Source organism: Varroa jacobsoni, unplaced genomic scaffold (genome assembly GCF_002532875.2).
Source record: "Varroa jacobsoni isolate VJ856 unplaced genomic scaffold, vjacob_1.0 scaffold_813, whole genome shotgun sequence".
NCBI lineage: Eukaryota > Metazoa > Arthropoda > Arachnida > Mesostigmata > Varroidae > Varroa > Varroa jacobsoni.
The window spans coordinates 93822-117410 of NW_019213715.1; the positions used below are offsets into that span (position 1 = coordinate 93822).

General features: G+C 42.5%; 1 protein-coding gene across 1 annotated transcript in view; it reads right to left on the reverse strand.

Moving 5' to 3' along the window:
- Nucleotides 1–1018: 1018 nt before the first annotated feature.
- Nucleotides 1019–23589, reverse strand: part of LOC111264021 (uncharacterized) — a 32189-nt gene continuing 9618 nt past the window's right edge. Inside the window, exons 3-5 of the mRNA XM_022839588.2 lie at nucleotides 4654–4752; nucleotides 3949–4156; nucleotides 1019–3643 (exon numbers count right to left, since the gene is read on the reverse strand). Of these exons, the coding sequence (XP_022695323.2) occupies nucleotides 3115–3643; nucleotides 3949–4156; nucleotides 4654–4752 (836 nt within the window). The 3' untranslated portion in view covers nucleotides 1019–3114. The remainder of the gene's footprint in view (nucleotides 3644–3948; nucleotides 4157–4653; nucleotides 4753–23589) is intronic.

The following is a 23589-nucleotide window of genomic DNA, read 5'->3' on the forward strand; positions in this document are numbered from 1 at the left end:
TTGCTCTCAAACGTGACTCGCATGAGTGACGCGTCTGCGCGTAGAGCATGATCTTGTTTCTCAATCAATGATCCCCTCCGCCTGCTGGATGCTCTAGTAGACAGTGGAACGCGAAAAGACGTCACACTCCAGGCATATCACCAATTTAAAACTAACACATAATATCAAAGGCAATGTTGGGAAGTGCAGTCCAAAGCTACCCGACGCATAACCCTTTAGCCCCAGCAAAAGCTTGTGCCCTTCGGAAAGGCCAAATGAAAAGCCCTCGAAGCGTTTGCTTTAAAGGTAAACAGTAGTAGCACTAATAGTGGCAAGAGATAGCAGCCGCTGTATGGGAGGCAGGTCAGGGAAGGGAAATCGGCTTAAAAATTAGATAAGGGTTCAATAAATATAAATTCCATTATAAAAATCAAGAGGAGTCGAACAGCTCAATCGAAAAAGGTTTGGGCCTGGCTCGCTCAGTAAAACGAGTCGTCGCAGGCAGAATTGGCGGGTGAACGGACGGTCGACAGACCAGGCAGAAATGCCAATGGGGCTGAGTAACGAGTGGAAGCGACGCTGGTGAAAAATTCTTTGATCTTCCCTTCCTGTCTGTCCCTGTTTAGCAATCAATAACCTCTGAATTAAATCCTCTGATCTGAACTGGCAATCTGTTACTTGTGAAGCTAATTCGGGGGGTGGTGCCCGTTCGAGACGTGGCTCGCCACCGAAAACATGGATATGTGCGAGATTCGTCCACATATCACCCAGACAGTTAGCTATCTTCTGTCAAATGACCATTGTCAGCACAGTGTTATACATTAATCAAATTTAACGCTGTTTTGTCGGGTCTAACCCAGTTCACATGTGTCTGCTTGTTTATATACGAGAACTTTAAGCGAATTCATGGAAATAAGCGCGATCCATGTTTCAATATCGTGGAGTGTATGTGGTGAAGAATCTTGTTGTAAGGCTTAAGGCTCTATGAAGAAAGGCATTTTATAGCACCAAAACAGTTCAGCAGTGAAAACACGATTCATTTATATGGTATTTAAATAGTTTATTATTATTATTATTGTCACCGTCTTCATTGGATTAGTAATTATGTGTCATTTTGCAACATCAGGGAGATAGCACACATCCTCGTACCTTTACTATAGTTTCGTATAATTTATTTGCTTTATGAGACATTCGATGGCGTTCGCATTCTAAGACATACAAGAACGTGTTTTTATATAATGTATTATATAGATACTGATCATTGGACAGAAGATCGAGGCTTTTTAGACCCTCTTTTGTCCACTGCTTGTGATTCCTTATCCGTATTCTTCCTGTCTCGTATTTATATTTATATACACATTACGCTGACTTCTTCAGTAATGTATCTCAGCCTCTCGACCGACCGCCTACCCGCCCAGATCGACTTTACTTTAGTTAATCTCCAACGCGTTGCATCAATTCAACACTGCAGAAAATGTTTGTTGCATTTATCCATGCTAAATCGCGTTAAAACAATACTACAATGTCCATATATTATATACAAGAAGGCAGATATAATCAAGAATACCGAGGATCCTAGTATCGATGATAAATTTCAGTAAATATACATTTTCAAAAATTCGTATATGATGCTTACAAAAATCCTACACATGACACGTGCAGTGGAACCTGCACCCATGAGCATAGTATACAAATAAAATTGTCTAATACGTGTATATAGAGAAGAACTGAGGAGAGCAAGAGGTGAACTTGTAATACGCAGGACTCGACACTTCGCTTCCTCATAGGTAGCCTACCCTCATTTGTACAAGCGCATTCTCTGGTTGAAGGACTGTGAATTATATATCTACTGAATTCTTAGGGCTGAGGTTGTTACTTCGATACACACAGTGAACAAGGTCTATCATTTCCCGGACAGAACGGATTCGGTCTCTGTACTAACTAGTAGTCCTCATGCCCTAGGCTAATTTTTCTGACCTGGGACTGAGTTCTCATCGATAATGTATTGCAGCGTTTCCTGTCACAATGCTCCTGTTGCCGTTGTCTGATAACACGCAGATGCTTATGATTATGGAGAACTGTCCGTGGTAGACATTCCGAGTTGTTTTTTTGGGATTCTGCCAGCTTTCGAATAACAATATTGTTCTATTTTGTTTTAATGAAAGGAATAACTCGCAACCATCGTAGAGAGTACAGAAGGTCAACGATCAGATCATGGACCTCATATGATTAGCTTAACGTTTCGGTTTCATGATACAGAGGAAGTTCAGGACTTTTATACTTATTTTGTTTTACTATGCAGTTATTATAATGGATTCACAAGAACTTTTTTGTGTTAAAGCTACAAGGGTCCCTTGCACATGCATCGTTTATCTCCCCGCGTTTGTTAGTGCTATTTTAGCATGCTCCGTTTCGACAATTAACAAACAGTATGTACATTATTACTTGCACGGACTCGAATCTACGATAGATTAATTGATATATGAATATTGACACTCCCGCAGGCTTATTTCCCCGTTAAAAAAGTGTTTTTAGTTTGTTGTTGTTGTATAAGCTCGTTTTCCTTGGGTATGTGCTCGACTAGTTCATTGATAGTTACAACTTTGTCTTGTATGACATTATTCCAGATTAAGCCTAGTTGGCTTTAAGAGCCGACTTCGTCACGAATTGTTTACTCATGAATTACGGAAGATTAACAAAATAAACGATTTGATTTTTGGCTTTTGCGTGAATCGTCCTATTTAAGAAGTTCCTCCTCGACGCGTCAATGCACTACACCGTGATAACAAACGAGACCGAACTTACTTTAAGAGCATCGTTGTTCTCATCATGGCTGCTATTCAATTGTTCATTCATTGATGAAGTCAATCAGAGATAGCCATTAGCTCGCAGGGCAGTAACAATATTTTGTCCTTTTGACCTCACATCCCAACGGCAGGCACTGCTGCTGCTGCTGCTGCTGCTACCTCCTCTCACAATAAACGGCCATTTCTCTCACACATACAGACACATAGATACAGGTGCGCTCTCTGTTTTGCGTCCGTTCATTTTGTTACTCAGCTAGCGACCGATCATTCGTCCACTGGTGCTCAGAATCGATGTCATCGTCGTCGTCGTCCGGATTGTACTTGCTGTTCAAGTAGTGGCCGTTGTGGAAGGCGACGAAGACGGCGCTGGCGGAAGAAAATAGGTTGGTGAAAAGGCTGTGGTAGTTGAGACAACACTTCCAGAGCCTGCTGCACCGCTAGTGGGGGCGCCAAAGTAAACCGATGACGATGGACTCGCGCAATTAGCGCCACCCATACTTCCAATACCGCCGGCTGATAAGTAGGGCAACTGGGACCCGTAAAGAAGAGCGGCTGCAGCCAATTGTGTTCCACTTGGTGAGAGCGGAAGACCGCCCTGTGGCCCAAGGGGCGAAGGTGAAAGGCCCCCTGGTAGGCCACCGGTGGCCAGGGCGGCGTTCGTCAGTCCAGCGACGCCTGCCGTGCTTGACGAGACCAGCGATGATGGCGGTGGGGGCGCTGTGGTTGGCGAGTTGGCATCCATTCCGGGGTTTTGCTTCTTCCATTTAGTGCGACGATTTTGAAACCAGATTTTTACTTGCGTTTCAGTTAATCGAAGCGACAATGCAAGATTCAGTCGTTCACAAACGGACAGGTACCTGTAAAGTAAACACGATTTACAACTAGGATCGTTCGAAACTTGTTTGATCAACGACAGCATATCACTTTCTCATTAACTCGCACATATGAAGCTTGAACGTGAAGCCAGCGAACAACAAGTGGTTATAGAACACATACGCCTCATAAACAAACTTTATACGGCTTTTCACTAACTGATGACTAATGTAGTTTATGTTCTTAACGTAAAGGTGTCACTCTCAAATGTCAAAGTAACTTTTAGCAGACGAAATGGGAACTGTTCTTGCTGTGTTAACAATCCATTATTAGTTTAAACAACACTAACCTGGTTGTCTTAAATTTATTCTCAAGTGCCACAAGCTGCTCGTAAGTAAATGCAGTACGCGCACGTCGGGGCTTTCCCCCTCCGCCAGACCCAGAACTTCCGTTCGATGAGCTTCCGCCACCGGACCCAGAAGACGATGTTTGCCCGGAGCCAACTGCTGGTTTATCGGAGCTTGTTGATTTCTTTTTGCTTCCCCCACTATTTCCACCTGAGCCCAAAATCAAACCCAAAATTAAATTATTAAACTTTATCGAGCTTAATTAATTAAGTACTTTACCTAACTGGATTTTTAACAATTTAGTTAACGCAAATACCAGCATCTGGGCGAACCTGGGTTTGAACAATATTAAAGTCGCCGTTTGAAGTTCTTGCTACAATGTATGCTTAGAACATACTTGCTGTATCTGACAACCCACCTAGAATAATAACCCTTAAATAAAATTAAAAATAAAAGACATGCTTAAGTAAGACAAGTAGAAATGGGAAGTTTCAACACAACAGGTTTCCACAACCTATATTTACCAAGCAAAGAGTAAATTAAGTAAGAATATGGTTTTATATAAGCTGAGTCATGGTGGAGCAAGAGAGATAACGATCTGTTCTTGCGACAGACAGATTGGTCAATAATCCGGTATCCTCTTTTAATGTGCTTGTCTTAAATATTTAATGCGGAGAAGTAAATGACACCGCCGAAGTATCTGCTACCTGATCCTGCTGAAGGAGATTTCTTGCAATCTTCATTAGTGGGGCTTGACGGTTCATCATCCGGTGCACTTTCCTCGTCGGACATTATATCATTTGTGTCTGAAATTAGGGCACATCGTTACTATGGAGGGATGGAACAGAAAAAGCTAACAGCTTTAATCAAATTAGCAATTCAGTAAATATACTACCATTTAGACCGTTCTGTTGCACCCTTGTGACTGGCGTATCTTGAAAAAGCCCACTCCCAGTGCCCTGGTAACTTTTGAAAAATGTGTTTCACAATCGTATCGTTGTACGGAACTTCTCTGTTGTGTAAACAAGTTCCGAATCTACGCTGTTATTTGAGTCAGTCACTTACACCCTATAAAGGAGATAGGCTAGACATGTTATGTGAATGTATGACACGGACTAAGGGTAATATGAGCTTTATTATTTAGCTCCGTTATAAGTGGGAATGATGTATAATGCAACATAGGAGATGATGGCCGTCTTACACCGCAGTGTTCTGCCTGCGCGTAGTATAAATTAATTTCTCTAAATACATGCGTCTATAATCGAGCAGTAGGTATATCATTGCAGACGAGTTCTGTCATCGTTCAGCGCCAATTTAGCAATACATAACAAGACAGACGAAAAAAGCTCCGACGATACAGAGGCAAAACTAACCGATAGAGGTACTCCAGCCAACCGTGTCTGTCGTATTTCGAAACGGGCTTCTGGCCGCTGTCCCGCCCTTTGCAGTCATAATTATACTCTCTGTCGTGTCTTTATGGGTGTGTGTTTGAGCTTGTGCCCGCGTCTGAATGTGACTTCTAACGCCGTTAAATAACCGTAACCTCCCCGCAGCGTCTGTCGCCACAGGCAGAGCCGCTGCGAGAGAAACAGCAAGGTAAAGAAATTTACTTGTCGTTAGTCAACAACAGTCAGAACAGTTAAGCCTCGACGATCACCAGAAACGAGTGTATTATCACAAACGACTCGCTTTAATGTTGTTTCCTATGGCTTTGAATGGCCCTCGTATCTTTCGCGGTTTTCACACTTCTTTTTCGTTGCCTTCTCGTCGAAACATTGCAAACAACGTCGGCATTCGTTTTTCAATGAAAGATCCTCTAGCAAATCGAGAACAACTCGTAAAGGGTCAATGTAAACGGATGGCCAAAGGGAATAGTCTTTTTCCTATTTTGTTCCTTCGGCCAAGGGAACGAACGTCACTTCCAGATTCTCCACTCAACAAAACCTAAGGAACTAGTAATAAAATAAGTAATAATCACCCTCTATAATGGGCTACTAAAGTGGCTGGTTCACAAATATAGGCCCGCATCCAAAACACACACACAGTTAGGTTTATACACGCTTCTGAGCGCCTGGAAGGGCACCAAACTTCCTGCTAAGGAACATCCACCTGACGACTTTTAGAGCTAGAGCTGTGCAGCTGGACTGCCTGTCGGGAGCCCTCTCGACTGCTCAATAAAGTCCTGTATATCCTTTCTAACTAGCTCTGTACGTCCATAGAACCGAGACAGGAAGCTCTCCAGACCTCAGAAAGGAAAGCGCTTTATATAGCGGACGGAAATACCCTGCCGTCCTGCCAACAGCAGGGTTGAACAATGTTCGTTTTACTATATCAAGTCCCTACACTATTGCCAGCAACTATTACCAACCGATATTCTTGAGTAATGTCGTCCCGTAAGCGATTATATTCAAGTTACGTTATTTCTACTTGTTGTAAGATAATACAGAATGGTATCTGTAAGTCGGTATTTTGGCTTTACCTGAAGGCGGAAGCACACAGCAGGCATGCCTTTGAATCCAAAGCTTCAAAAATCCTGCCTTAGTTAATATATCCTGTTGTCTAAGTCTTTCGTTAATACCACAGCGTATGTTGTTGTTGTTATTGTTGTTAGTTTTATACTTTACAAGATACAATTTGCGCTTAGTTAAGAAGTGAAAGTAGGTCTTGATTGCGTCGCTTGCTTTAAAGTGTTTTCTACGTGTGCTTACGAACGACGTGGATCTTTCACGTCAAACTGGATGCCTTTTCAAGTATATAGTATGCTTTTCAAGTTAAATCCGACGCTTACACTCGACAGGTTTGATTTAAAATTAAAATTATGTATAAAAGAAATTAACTACAAATATATACGTTGGCTAACAACGAAGGTTATGCATAACTGCCAACCAACTGTTGACTCTTATATACAAAACTGTCACTCAATTACCAGTAAATATTACTAACTTTCTAATTTTTGAGTAATATCATCCCGTAGACACGCATGACGCTACTATATAACGCGCCGACACTCATAGCGCGCCAAAAGTTTTCAGCTAAGAACCATTTTTGAGTAAGTTCAGTTGCGGTGTGCCGTAAGCTTGTGCACCGACATAGCTGCGACAACTACTTCTATTATGGTGATCAATGTTTGACAAAAAAGGATTTTAAAACGGCTTTCATTGAATAACAGCTTCTGGAGGGTAAGTTTCTTATCCGGTTTGGGCCCCAAGAACCATCACTTTTGAATAGTCTCAAAACTGTCATATCAGGGATCATCTAAACTACAACACCTAACCGTAGCGTTATCCTCAGAAAAATGTTTTTTTTTTTCTCAAAGAGCAGTTTGTTACCGCTATGATTAATTAACGGCTCTATCGTTTACGATGATTATCGACAACACGTTTTCTAAGACGGGAAAACTTTGAACATGATTATATATAGAGCTGCTAGAAGTTTCACTAAAAAACATCTGACAACCCCACCATATGAAGATTCGACCTTCTAGAATAACCTATTTACAAGTCGGTTGCTTGAATAGATTTTTATTTAGCGGGTCAAGAAGCGACTCTTGAAACCTAGCCATATTTAACTGATTTCGATGGTTCCGTATACCGTAGTGTCGAAATCAGCCTACTGAGACCACAATTAAAAAGCGATCGCAGGCCATCGTACTAAATATAATATGGGTCGGCTTTATCAATCAATTAATTCATCTTATTTATAAAGTTGAATATGTCATAGGCAATTCGTCGTTTTATCTGCTAGGGTACAATTACGCTCTCGTGAGGTGAGGTGTTATTCAGCTCAGGCTGTGAGCGCCTGTGCGCATACGCTGTACTATAACCTGGGACAATTTGGGACGCTCGAACAAAGGAAAAACGGGTAACGCTCGTATATCCGTGTAGCGAAAGCGCGCAAGCGACAGAGTCATCTACCGTATTCGGCAAGCGCACAAGTCGAAGTTACAGTGAAGTTCTTGCAGACGACTGCAGTCAGCGACCGTTGTAACGCTCAGGCAAGTTTAATGCCGATACCTCGACGGTTCTACAGAAGCACTGTACTATTATCATATCAGAAAACAGACGTTAAAAAGATTATGGTTATGCTAAATTTGTATGGAAGGAACCAGTGGTGACACGAAGGACTAGAAACGACGCACGCATGAACTAAAGGCGAATACCGTATAGTCCAAATATAAAAATCCAGCGAATCAACGCCTCAGATATAATATCCTATAAGGACTAAAGACCCAGGTACGTTTCACAATGCCAATCTTTATTGTGATGATTTGTTTCAGGTCAGGCTTATCGTTACGTGTGCATGTAACATTGTTTCAACATTGTGTTTGTTTGAAAGGACGCAGGGACTTATAGACATGAGAGATTTCAGTGTCTCCGTCCTTTGTGAAGTTCACAAATGAGTTCTAAAGAAGTGCATTATGTCACCATGATACCCGTTTCAAGAATTTATTTCGTTTATTGTTCACAGACACAGGCATTTCCTACAAGCACAACATTTCACTATTTCCAGTCGGATTTAGTTTCTTAATCTTAAACGTTACATGGTAATCATTTTTCCTTTGCTTGTTTTCTTCTACCTAGATTTCGATCAGCGGGTAAGCTAAAGGGTTACTGCAGGTCATCCTCACAAGTTTGTAGAAAAGGCTCAGAAAAATATCGCCCGGGCCCCTAATACATGTTACACGCAGGGCGCTTGTCACTGTCTCCGGCTACCCATAAAATTTAATAAATACATAAGGTTTGAACTGTAGTCGCACGGCGTTCGCATTGTGTGTAGGTATGGTTCAACATAAAGAAGTTATGAGGAATCTGAGAAAAATGGTTACAACTCAGTTTCGACGTTCGGATTACGAATCAAAAGGGACGTCAGATTCGGTCGAAGGAGTGGCATTCGGTCATTCTCCAGTTGATATGAACAAAGAACAAATCCCCGTGGAAGGTTACAAGAGGAACGATGAAGCTTTGACAATCACCCACAGCACTGACTAACTGACATAACCACCCATATGTCTTCCTGACGGTTGCGAGTGACCGCATCAGCGAGCTTGTCGGGGTAGTCCTTTCATTCCAGGACGACAAGATCAGTGAGTTAAAAAGGAGAATTGTTCTGGTTTTCTATAAACATAGCCTTTGTTCTCACCACCGTCTCATGACATACCTTTGACATGCAGCACTTGTTACGAATGTCTGGAGACGATTTTCTAGAAATATAGATATCGATTGTGCAGTAGGCCATTGGACAAGCTGTGTCGTCTATCTGGGCTCAGATGCTTCAAGCTGCTAGCATTGAAATTGACGAAAAGTCGCCTAAATGTGAATCATTTTTTATATGATATCTGCCGAAGTCTTTTGAAATGTTCAAACAAGTTTAAATATTAAAGCTTCAGAAACAACATTTTCTAGCTTTCTGTTTTTGAATTGACACCAGCACAGCCATGACGTCACCCTTCAAACAAATCCGTTTTCTGTGTCCTATATGAGAAAAAAACTGGGTAAAGCCCCATATCGGTAAACTGACCGTGATGTGGCGACGATAGGTCACGAAGGTTCTACATCACAGAAGCTTATTACATCAGCGAAATTTGTACATCACTTGTTTTAATGTCGATACATATATGCGCTAGGGCGGATTCGAACCAGTTACGTGGCGCGCAAGTACCGTCTCTTAGCTGACTTTCGAGTCAGCAGCCATCAACGAAGGCTTTCAATAGGGGGTGTATGTCAACTAAATCATAGGTTGGAGCCTACTTGCTTTCGACACCGGCATTTTATATATGGAAAGAAAATTTCATGACCCGACATACTTTGAACCCGGAATTGGGTAGTATGAAAACGCGACTTGATGTTGTTGCTCTTTTATGTTTACGTAATATATACAATGTTAAATTGAAGTTAAATAGGCGATATTCATTTAGTACTAAGGCCTTCCATGCTAAAAAGGCAGTTAAACATTAATGTTCCAAAAGGGATAACTGCCAAGTTTCAGATAAAGGGCCTCGATTCGACGTGTAGCATCATACCTTATCTTAGGATGAACTTAAAGGGGATGCAACAAGTCACCATGGTAAAAACCGAGATAATTTAGTTTTTTACTGTATTATCAGGTCTATTCATCTCCGCCATTTTCGTCGCCTCAATTCCCGCTTTCTTTTCAACTTTCCCACTGAGTTAGTAAGCAATTGCTGTATGCCACCGATGGCAATGAATCTGTAAACGCAGAGGAGGAACCGTCTACCAGACGGTGCGACCAAGCGAACGAGCTGCAATGAAAGAGCCCAACCTTTTCCCCCCTCCGGTTCCAGAAACCATCCTCTCTGAGTCAACTTAATCAAGTCAGTAGCCACCAACGAACCTTTTAGTGAGGGAGTGTATCAACTTGATCAGTGGTTGGAATCTACCCCAACAACCCTCTGGGGGACTAATTTATATGTACATTAAGAACCCGAACAAGCCGACCTTCGAACAACTGAGCTCTACTATTAGAGGCGGGCAATAGTGACATTTTTTCCAAATTAGACAAAAAAAACGTTATAGCGTTGATAATATTCCTGCATCTCATCATTTATTCGAATATTATATTTCACGAAGCAGTTCAAATTGGCTTAGACATAAATTTTCCAAATCTAGTGTTCAATAGATTTCTGTTTTTTGTTGCTTGACTGTCGCGTTGCTCACTATTCAAATCGTGCGGGGCTAGTTGTTTAGCTTTGTCGTCCGTTGCGGGAAGCCAACTTTGTCGACGGCAGTCCAGAAAGAAGGGCTGCTGCTGCCATGACCGTCTCGGTGCGGTGCTAGTGGTAAGCATGGTGTCTTCGCTTCGCTACGGTGCTCGAAGAACAGTAGTGAGTCAGGAACAACGAGCGCAGGAGAGCGCTGAAGCGACAAGGGAGAAGGCAGTGAGCTGGAAAATTAAACCAGGGGATCACCCCTACCGCCTCCACCCGCGACAGCCCCTTGAAGGATGCCCCTCCATCCTTGTCCCTCTTCTCTCCCTTTGTCCCTCCCTTTGTCGGGATGATAGACACCCCCCCCCCCCCCAAGCGCTAATACCGCCTCTGAGCTATTCTCCTCATTGCCGAAGTCGCCGCCTGCTCGCCTGCACTTTTGTATGACCAGCCTTTCCCCTGTTCCCTGTTGCCCGACAGACACCAAGGGGATTCTGCCGCTCTGTCTTGTCCCTATCCTGTCTGTTAGGCATCGATCCCCTGTATTTCCTAGACCCCGTAAGCGTTCTTTCCCGTTGTTCTACTTCAACGCAAAGCTTTTCTGACCCCCCGTCTTTCTATCCCTATCCTCTTGCTTGCTAGGCAGAGAAAGCCGTTCGCTCTGGAGAGTGGAGGGTCCCCCATGATGGTTTACTCGTTTTTCTCCCTCGTTGTCTATTATTATGATACTGTAAGTCATGCCATCGAAGACCGATTTGGATCAAGTTTAGTACAGTATGACAAAATCCATACGTAAAACGAATTAACTCACTTTGTATAAAGCAGCTTCACTTATGACGCTGTCCAGGTTTTCTTTCAAGGGCCTCTTTAAACAGGCTATATATACACACTTTATTTACTTCGTATATTACTAGTAGAATATTAACGCTTGCACTCAGGAATTACTGCCTGTACTGTGTACAGCGAAATTTGTTGAGCCAATAAGAGCTCTGAAACCCGGATGGCTTGAAGATCTCTTTTATGAGCAAAAGGTATCTCTGGAAAATCTTTATAAACGATACTACATCGTGAATGATGTCGACAGATCGGAAATGTATCATGAGAGTGAATAGCGTCAAACTGCTATTTCGTACGAATCTCGGAAGATCAGAAATGTTTTTTCTCCATATTTTGAAAACCTATCGGCCAATGCCTAGGTGCCTCTGTCAGTCGAAAAGTTTGTTCGCTTGAGTCACACAGGACACTCATTTTTAGTGGCGTTAATGTTTAGTGATGGGGTGACGACTATGCCTGTTTGTGATATTGCTTTTCTAATCCATCATAGGCACATATTAACATCGTTCTAGGTAACATACGTCCAGTGGCTCATATAACTGTAAATTAATTAGCAATGTACAAAGTCAATATTAATATGCTTGACTTGCTCTAGGTTTGTTAATATCTAAAGTAAGTTCGTGGAGAAAAATGGGCTTTAAACCGTAAACGAGTACAAGTGCTTTTATGTCCTCGTTTCTTTTGCTCTAACTGATCAACCCAATCGATTGGATGGTCCTCAGAGGCGACCGATAGATTTTGGATTAACTTCACCATTACATACTACTCACACTGAAGTGTTCACTCGCCAAGAAGACCGGGGCTAAAATAAAACAAGTGGATCTCTTTGTCCCTCGTTGATTCTCAAACAATGTATATATATATATGTGTGTGATTGTGTGTGCTATCCAGCAGGAACAACAACAGTGGCAAAAACAGCAACAGCTCGAAGCAGGATCTACTAGCAACAAACTGTATTTTCTTTTGACGCTTCTTTTTAGAGATCACACGAATCGTCGTTGACGTCGTCGTCCATCGTTCTTTGACGGCGCTGCTCTCAGTTGTAGCTACCTATCTATCTATTTGAGTCGTGTTCTCTCTCGATCATTGTATTAAGAGGTCCAGTGTTCCGCTATCCGGGCTAGAGTCAAGAGAAGCGAATGAAGATTGTGATCTGAAGGGAGCAACGGAAAGGGCTCTAACTGTGGGGGCCAATTCTAGAAAAAAAAAGGTGAACGAAGCAGGAGGCAATTATGGAACAGGGACCGTTGATAGGGGTTCGAGCTAGTCGCTCGTCGAGAGAAAGGGCGAGAGGCGGGAAGCACTTGAAAGGACTGTAATCTGCAAAAGGAACATGAGAAGGTGCACTCCTTTTGCCCTTCGCGCTATTGCTACTACCGATCGGCTGGCCGTCTATCGCCCCAATGTGCGCGTGCGTGTCTGTGTGTATATTTGTGTGAGCGTATTTGTACGTAAGTATACTATTGCTAGGGGTAGATTGCACGATGCAAGTGGCGACCTGCACACATCATGGAAAAGCAAAAGCGGACCAGGCTAAGAAAGAGAGTGGGAGAGGCACATCAATTGCAGTTGGGGGGTTGAGGTCGTTCTATTGGGGCGGTGGCAGTACAGAGAGAGAAAGAACGACAAAGAATAAGAAGCGCTTGCGCTCTGACAGCCGCAACGCGCAGACAACAGAGATCAGACCAAATACCCGGGGAGAGCAACGACTTTTCTTCACAAATACACTCTGCTCTATTGCGATATTTCTACTGGATTGTCTTAGTACGCTAAGCGCTGAATAGCGTCCAGTTGGGAGGCATCATACGATATGATAGTACTATACTCGACGATGTGCTTGTGTATATGCTGGATAAAATACCGCCGAACTATAATAAACAAGTCCGTTGCTAACTCGAGGGAAGAAGTACAGGAACGAAAGTAGATAAAATGTAATGGGAACCTGGCCAGGAGAAAAAGCAAGTGATAGGATGAATAGGCCGAGCGTAGAAAAGATTAGCAACTGCGGTCTACACAGAGGAATATTAAGACAAAGCCTCATGGCCGGGGTATACGGACTTCGATACAAAGGATTGAGCTCGGGAGCGGTAAAGAACAGAAGGAAGGTCGCCGCTGCTGTTTTCGCCCGAGGGTGTAACAGACTGCACAGATCGCACATTGGTTTAAACGCCTGAAAGGAATAAGCTGATTTATATATATACATTGGTTGGTTGGTTGGGAAATGGATAGAAACACGAACCACTGTATAATATATTATAGGAAATGCGTAGAAAAAGTTATTCTCAACAACGATTGTCGTCTAACTGGTACTTAAAAGCAGTTCACCATAAGGTTAGCCGTAAGCCCATAATCAACGCGCTACTCCATGCATGGCTTAATATGGGTTGAGATTCGGCGACAGATGTACTTCGATCCTTTGTAAACAAACCCACCGATCGTTTTTTACAAATGGATTATCGCAGTACTAATTGTCGTTTCTGTGTGGAAGAGAATTTCCTTGAGCATATATCATATACTCTAGTAGAAAAGGATATTTACGAGCTATTGATGTTTGCAATACACTGCTTAGCATCCCTACGAGCACCAAAAACCTTAATAAACAATATAAACGAGAAACAAAATTAGCATTCCCAAAAGTAATATTGAACCTATAACCTTCGCACGCGTTACGGCGATTGTCCATTATTGAATTGATCGCGGCGCGCAGCAAATACGTTCATGGTACGCCTGTATAAACAGCTTTTTAGCAGACAATTGCATATATGGTAGGGGCAATTAGTGGAATCTATAGACATTTCTTCAAAGAGAATATACATATACTATATACAAACAGAAACAAACATATGTGCATCTGGATCAGTTATCGCTAATTTTTGTATTTACTAAGTTGATTTTCCTACAATTAATACTCTTCATAAAACTCGAAAAATCTCTCAACACCAATACCACGTGCCATTTGTTCCCAATGAAGCCCTGTATAACTAGCTTGGGATGCAAACACAGCTTTCGCCGTGAAAGAATAAGTAGGGTACTTGGATGTGTATGTGTGTGTGTGTGTATTTAGAAAAAATAAGATCTCTTCTTTTTCGTACCTACTGGATTATCGTGACCATTGATTGATGACAAAGGCCGTTCCTACGATACATTAGGCTACCACTTGTGTAGGCCTTATCAAAATAATTGCTTTTGTAGGCAACCAGTTCGACTAGAAAAAGTAGGCTTGTGCGCAGGGTTGTAATCCTGCCAATTGCTGATGAGTCGTACCGTGTCTAACCATATCAAAGAACGTAGTAACGGCAGGTGTACAAACAGCCGGAGGCTGAGCTACCGCTGCCACCGATCGTGCCACATTCGCTGTTGATTATAAAACGGGGCAGTGAAGATCATTATACTATGACGGTATCCACTTGAGCAATTATTTCCCAAGAGGATGACTGGGGGCTGCCTCGTCGTGGCCGTTTAAGGCCACATATTTTCTATGAAAAATGTCACTGGTCGAAGTAATGAAAGGCTCAACAATGTCATCGATAGCCGAATGCAACTTGATGCTAGCTCGCTGATCTATATATATAAATTACTTACAGATCTATTTATCTAGAAATAAATTTATGCACTAATATCATCGCCGGGCGTGTTAAATATATAGCTTGATTTTAAAGCGCGTCTTAGTTGCGTATGTGTTTTTGTGGAGCTCGTACGGTTTACGGGAAAATTTTCCAAATAACTTTAAGGGAACGCCTTGTTTGTTTGACACTTGTCATATGCTTCAATTACGTCTACCTCCGTATTTAAATGCCTTTGGGACTCTGTGCCTTGGAACTGACATATGGGAACATACAATTTTAATTAATTGCGGATACGCTAATACATGTGTCCTATTTTGTTGTAGGCACAATGCGTTTGATCCGATGTTTATTCGAAGCTTGAACGGGAATACGAACACGTATGTTTCAACAGATATCTTTTCTAGTCCGAGTTTCGTTTAGCTGAGACGATCCTATGTGTGCGTTGTTATTGTCGCGAAGATTTACAATCGGGAGAACGTCCCAGATACCAGACCCATATTCTATTTATCTACTAAACAAACCGCCAGTCGTCTACTGACATAACAGCTAACAACAGATATGCGCGAATGGGCTTCACCAGCGAAAATCGACGCTCAGGTATAACCATTTCTAGAAACACTGACGGAGTGCTATGCCTTTAGACCATTGAATAGGTTCATGTCTTTATTGCGTTATGAGGACCAACGGTAGCTTCCTTCGAGGAGACTACTTGGTGGGGCTCATTTACAATTCATAGTATTTTTTCCACCATGCAAAGGTGTTGAGGTTTCTTTTTGCCTTACGTAATCGAATGTGGGCAATGATTAGCCCAGTGTACTAGCGTCCGTTGGCCGATATGATATTCTCCAGGCTTGGATGCGGAACTTACAATTGATACTTTTGCACAATTATAAATTCTAATAACAAACTTGCAAACCTATATCCAAACTATTAATTTGAAGTAGGCATACAAAGGTCAGACTTTCAAATTTTAGCCTCATAATGCCATGAGATCAAAATGCTACGGTAAGGCATATCATAACTATGAAATACTATTGATAGTATTGGGCTCCAAGTTGAGTTCTTGTCTTATCACGGCGAAACAAAAGTTTTTTTTTTGCTTAGTGTCAAAAGTTGTGGTAAGGGAATGTATCAGTGGTAATATAAAAACACACCGTATACATCATAGCTAGGACTAGACGCTCTTTTGAGATTATGGCGCTACCGAGGAAACCCGTTGCCGAACGGCTGAGCCCCTACCCAGATAAAGTCGGTAACGAGATTTGCTCTATGGATACATCGAAAACATTGAATAGGTGGATGGCCAGTTTATGTTACGAGGTTCGATTCAATTTATTGCTGTTTTCTGTCTAGTATTATATATTCGACCATTCTATGGTTTTAGTTGAGAAGTTTATATTCGACCCACAGGCGGTCAACGAGCACTGTCTACGCTGATGCTCAATCTGCTACCCCAATTGTATTTGTTTAATAGATCTCGTGTCGCTTTTGGCAAATGTCGGTTAGATATCGTTGATCCATATACAATAGCTCTAGCTCATGTTATTTATGGTAAACCTGAACGATAGCCTCCGCCTATAGGCCAGACTACGAGCCTATGTGTGGTAATTGAAATCCCCGTTGACGCTGATCTGCTTTGCACCTCTGATAAGTGGGGGGTGGGGGGGGTACGTAATGAGAATAGTTCGTAACTCTCAAGCGAAACTTGACTATCAATTTCTCGGCAGTTCGTCAAATTACAGTTTCTCAGGTCTTAAATGTGACGAGAAAATACATATAGGTAATGTAGGGAAAACACGGGTACCGTCGAAAATGTTCAATGCTGCTTATTAATGGAATTTTTATTATCGTACACAACTAATAAAGCGGTATTTGGTTTAGAAGCGACACTTTTTCTGCCATCTTCACTGCTTTGGTCGTAAACATCCTCGTTCTCCTTCTCTACGTATAGTTCCCGCCTCAAACCAGGGATGCTCTTTTTCAAGGCATTACAACGCTAATTTGTGCTTCATTAAGCTCGTGGAACTTAGATGCGAATTTGGCGATGTTCAATGGAAACTTGTCAAATTGTAAGCTAGCACCCTTCAACGAGTCTTACCTTCAAGTGGACCGTGTCGATACAGGCGAAACGGCAGAAATAGAAAGGAACTGAAGTGACAAAACTCAGTCACGGGTAAAGAAACCCATCGTGTTTCCTGGCGAAGCGTCCGCGAATCTACTGTTCTTTTTCATCCAGCTTAGAATTATTAATAGTGAATATAGAGTACCTTTACCTCGAAACTACAATAAACGCTGTCCCAATCAAAAGCATATTGGGTACACAGTGGCTTACATGAGTGTATATTTAGTTTGCGGAAGAGCACAATATTTGCTGATCTTAATGATGCCAAGAAGATGTCCTACGATTAAGTCTTCAGCGTCTTGCACTGATCATCAACTAGCTGGCGATCTGACATTAATTGCGAAGCACAGCAATTACCGTCCGTCTGTGTGGCTTCTTAGATTTATATGCCTAAATACATTCTAACCCCCCCCCCCCCCCGCGATATATAGATTCCCCAAACACAAAAAGTACACATCCATGTTTTGGAGGCAAAGAGTATAGGTGTGGATGCAGTATCCCTCCACATAGGCTCCTTTGCACTATAACCCGTATTCTTAGCATACCTTACAGTTAGAAACGTATACTGCCTTCATTGACGATAGGCAAAGGCCACAGCAAAAACTTAACGTTTAAACGAGGTGTTTACCTGAAGAAAGAACTAACATTTACCGATGTAATAAATTTTCTGTCCGCGCAACTGATGCGATCGACTTCACAAGAAGCACATTAGAGAACCTGTGGCGGGCGTGTTCGAATTCTGTACCGTTTTAGTAGACTAGTATCTTCTCTTCGACACGTTCCTTTTTTTGTTTTTTATTTATCCATCAGACACCTCCTTAGGCGCTGCTCGAATTGTCAAACATTAAACACGATCATCTGCATCCGCATTGTTAATTCTCCCGCTACAGCGTGAACTCGTGTCTTACGATACTCGTAATATATGTTGAGAAGTAATTCCTTAAAATTTTCAACTTTCAACTTGAAGTTCGCAAGCAGTGCAGAAAATGATTTTGTTAATCGAACTTGTCCTTAGAAAGCTGTATGCCGCCATAGCGATTTGTTCATTTAAACGAACCGCTTAAATTGGAGAACACTTCTGAATAGTCAAGCAAATTGCAGCAAAACCCCTTTTGCCCGTCGTTATGTTTTGCTCTATCTTTTACAAAGTGGGTTTTTTTTTCCTAGATAAACCCATTTCATCCGTTTCTATCCAAAGACTCACACCGCCTTCTATATCAACCCGTTTGGATTCAATTTACGATCACGACAACAATAATGTATAGTTATCAACCATAAGAAGTGTTTCAGAGACAAAGTACGAACGTGTCCGCGGACTGAAGTTAATTAAGGTCTTAAATGAGCTGATTATAGAACGACCAGCGCAGGCCCATTTTTCGCCCCTTATGTTCATGAGATAAATTCTTTTGTCCAGCCACAGGCAGCTGGTCTTGCTGGTGCCGACCATAGCGGCATTTATGGTTGTGGGCGGGAACGTAAAGGAAGTGTGGCCTTAGAACAATCAAATAAGCGATCAGAGTCGATACGAGCTTCATAAACGTAGTGACCGTGAGGCTGAACTCTCGAGCAGTGAGCAACTGAGAAACGATCTATTCTAATGAAAAAGGACGAAGGCAAAAGGACTGCCCATCGCCAGCCGATAAAGAACTTTAAGGTGGACTCCGACCAGAAGGAAGTTGGCTGTTGACTGGGGTACTACGTTGATGGCAATATTTGTGAGGTACTACGAGTACGACAGGGGAATAGAGCTCCGGCTGGGCGCAATGTCTGTATAGTTGGGATCGGGCGAGCTAAAAGGTGTCAGTTTTCTCCTCGTGTTGATGATCTCATTCATCCGTCCAACAAGACGCCCTCAACCCTCAGATGCAGCAGCACTTCTCTCTGCGTTCGCCGTGCTTTTGTACTCAGATACTGTTATCAGATTCTATGCGTCAGTCGCTCTCCATAGGTATTATTCCTCTATGGCTGGCTCGGTCGGTTGTTCGCTCACTGCCTCCCCCGCTCCTGCCCCCTCCACTATTTGATGATGATCATGACGACGATATCGTTTGACCGAATGACTCGATCGAAGGGAAAACTGCGAAGAAGAATCTGGAGAAGAAGGAACGCTCCTAGGAAATTATCGCCGTTACTTCCGCAGCCATCGCTGTCACCACTGCAGCAACCGTATGCTCAGCAGACGACGAACGATGAAATTCGAATCTTTGTGCCGCGAGTGCCTGGAGCCTGCTGCGAGAGCAACGACATTGAGAAAAGCTCATATTAGGATTAGCATGGATTCACATGGAAAACACACACAGACACACACGTACGATACATAAACTAATAAATTGGATCGCGAAGGGATATTCGTGCACGACAACACCTGTCTTCTTTATTATAGGAAACCACCACCTACGACCAGGATGATCCCGCTAGAACTGCCACGATCATTTCCATGTGTCCAATATTAATGACGCAGTATGCCATATGATCGAGACATCCATTAGTATGTATGTCCCAGTGTAGCATGAGAAGTCCTAACCATTCTTATTACGACAGTTATTGACACATCGGCGAAAGCAAGTCCTCGTCATCAATGATGTCTCAGTCAGTAAAAATCGAAAGAAAATGTGCCTTTTTCCGTTAACTTTACCCTAGCCTTGGTATTTACTGTTTATGCCAATAACGCTCATCACTGAATATGGCGGAAGTATATCATACTTACAGAGGCAGCATACGTAACGGTAAGATTGCGTATTCCGTAAACATCTAAGCGGCACTTGTCTAGTAAAAGACGGGATACACTAGTTAATCGGAAACCCATTCCTTATATCGATGCTGCCTGTTCAGAATATGTTCGTAATTGGTTTTCACCTACGATAACCTTTTTAAGCTAGGCCCTGATAATGTTGCGTATCGTTACCTTAAAACAGCCCTGCCGGGAAAGGATCTTTAAAAAAGCCAACAGAATATTCGTCCAGGAGTAAAAATTATTCATCGCCTCCTTCAAGCGGCCGCTTGTTCCTGTATCAGTGTTTTTCAACAGACACGCCACCGTCTCCCAACAAACTATAGTAAATGCATGCAAAACAGAGTCCGTTAGCTACCCATGTCTTTACACAAACGAAAAACGTTTCTGCATCAGAATCCCATAATCGCTTACATTTTGTACCATGTTGGGTCCCATACCAATTGAATGTTTGTTCTCTGTGGATGATTAAATGTCTTTCCGCCGTTAAGGCCCTGATATTATATGCGATTTAGGTAGAAATTCGAAAATCCTCATTTTTAGCTGAATCCTCCTATCGTTTCACGTACCTGTGAAAGCGTCATCTTTGACTAGTTTTTCTTTCTTAGTACTCTACTAGTCAGTTGTATGATAGAGAGTCGACTGTAGAGTGCAATTTTAAAATAACGTGTTGACTTTTCGTTTTGCTAGATCGTTCGTGACCATACGAAAACGCTTGTACGAGCGTTCTCGTTTTGTCATTCACCAGCCATCCCCCGGATGAGTAGCACGTATGCATGCACAGGCTTCCATATATGTTCATTGGGGTGTTGCATACCAAAGGTGGCCTACGTCATTGGAGGAGCGGGCGAGCGCATGAGCAAGCAGCAGCGGCAGGCTCTAAATTGCTTGCCAGTCCGCTCATGATCGTCTTCCTGCAAAGGACCTGAGTGTAGAGGCTGTCGGAATGCGGCAAGAAGCAGTGGTCATATATGGTCGCGACGATGCAGCGGACGCCGCTCTATCTGGCTGAGTCTAGCTAGCGGTATGGTATACCAGCAGCATATGTAACAAGCTTGCTTAACAGGCCGAATCGCAAGCTGCCATGAACGAACAACACCCAAACCGCTTTCCTTCTCGGGCTTTCTCCCGCGACGACGACCACGAAGATCTGATGAGGGGATGAAGGAGGAGTCCAGTGAGAGACACCACCAGCGCTGCCGCTACCGCCTCCTCTCGTGAAGAGTGCCTAGGAAGTGGGTGCGCGCACGAATATTATGGATACATGCTGATGTATATGGACATGGTGTGAGAACAACAATGAGAGTGGGTCCCATGAAGGTTCCCTTGGGGATATCCAAGCATCTGCTAGGGGAACAAGGATACTCAGATATACGAGTGTAAGACCGTCAGACAGAGGACTCAGCGACTTTTATACGCCTTTGTTCCATTCCCTGTGTCAAACAGTATCAACCTCGAGCCTCCGAGGCGATTTCGGACTCCGAAATAATGGCTTCCAGCCGTTTCGGCTGAACCTGGATATCACCCATTTGTCGACAGCGTGTCGTCATATGCGAAATCCAAAGGTATTATATGTTACCTCGCTACAGCGATATCAGTTCCTTTGTTGTTCTTTCTATCAGCCTTCAGACAGAGACTCACTGCTATTAAATGCGCGTCCTTACATCTATTTACTAACGGTCTCGGAACTGGACTGGAGTTTCTTTGGGAAATTACTACGATGACGTATTTTTAGAAGTTGGCGGATCTTCGGATCTGACGCAGAGTGTCAGCACGAAACGGCGTAAGTACCTTATTAGATAAGTTGAGCAAGGCCGATTGGCATCCGATCTCGTTAGGTTGAATGGATGGAAAGAAGAGAGCGACCCTACTTTGGCGGTAGCTAGATCAAGCAGCTCTCTCTCTTTTAAAGATACTCGAGATGGCTCGATTGGCTTGAGAAAATTGACGACAAAAAGGTCTCCTGTTGGTAGCCGCAATGTATCTCATCCAGTGCAGCTATGAAAACTTGAGGTTTGATTTCGTATAGGGAATAACTCAGTATTACAGAAGCTAGCTATATATGAAAGTAGCATTGGTTTCTAGCTTATATGATCAATTGAATGAAATCTGCTATTGTAAAGCTTAAGTAACAAAGTGATTGTTTGGACGGCCTAATAGAAGTGCCAATTGGTCAAATGGCTCGGTAGTACTTATACTCAGAAAGGAAACTAATCGTTAATTTACCCCCCTGACTTTGATGGCCGCACATAACGCAGGACGTCGAACACATAACAGTCGACCCTTAACGATCCGAATGATTCCATTGTGTTAGATATTAGGCGTCGCCTAAATAAACTCAAGAACACTAACATTGGGCAATGCCTGGCCTTACTTTTCACAGAACGGGTTATTATAATTCCCCTCGTTCGCTGAAGTCGACTAATGCATAGCTTCGGCACATTTGCTACTGCGATGAGTCGTCACTGTTAATGACGATTCGTCACGGACACTCCAGGTAGCCGAAACGCTATCAAAGGAATGCCGTAAACGGAACGGTTTTTCCGGATCGCTCCGGTTATAACGATTTCCTTGATGCACGAGGCTTTTGACAATGACAGCTGAACGGTTGGTTGTAAGTGGTCATTACAACTGGGTTGCTGTATGATCAGAATGCATGTTACACGATTTGGCAACTTTGTTCATCATCGACAGTAAACTTCGGGTGAAAATTACATTTCCTATGCAATAGGCTGAATCTAAGTAACCTCTCGGTACTAAATAACAATAGGCACAAATAGGCGGTGGAGTGAAAGAATAGACTGATGTAGGCATCTTGTCTCTGCGACAGGAATCGACTTGACCGAGTTCAGATTTATTATTGCTGCTTGTCCCTAGGTATATTTAAACTTACAAATGGGTAAACCTCGAGATGGGTAAGGACTGTATAACTGCCCCTGTAACTATAAATAGAGAAAATAAGTCATTATCGATACTTCACGGAGGTCAACGCTAACTTTTAGTTGTTTTGCAAGGCAAGTCGACAATTGTTTCTCTAGCATATGCACAAACAGACGGTTGTTAGTTTAGATCAGGTCAAGTGTGGGCGCCATCTTGGCAGCCAAGATATGTTCAGCCGAAGTTTTGTCAATACGAAATCTGATGCCAACAACTCGATATCGTGTAAGTTATGTAGTTATTGAGTTTTATTTAGTTGCCTGATATATATATATATATATATATAGTCGTTGTCGCATGGGTTCTTGAGCACAGTTAATGAAGAACGTTTCTATGTAAAGGTGTCACTTACAGATAGGAGCTTAGTGCGAGAGGTTTAACTTAAGTGGGGTTATACGTTAGAATTCCCGCTAGACATAATGGGACAAAAGTATTATAATTTAAGGTCATTGCTAAGGAAGATGATCTTTTACTAGTGAAGCTATTTCCATGCCCCGACATTTCTTTAAGAAACGGTGGATAGTATTTTTCTGAAATGGCTGGAACTTTAGGCAACAATATGCCCATATTTAACTTTAGCTTTTCCTTCGAAACCATTGAATAATTTCAAACTGAACAAAGCGTCGTCTTGTAAAACACAAAATATTATCAGTCCAAGCTCAATAAGTGGGTGCTCTGTTTTTGTAGTTTTTCGATCCGTTAAGATTTAAACGATTTCCTTTTATTATGTGTGTGTGTGTGTGTGTGTGTGTGTGTGTGTGTGTGTGTGTGTGTGTGTGTGTGTGTGTG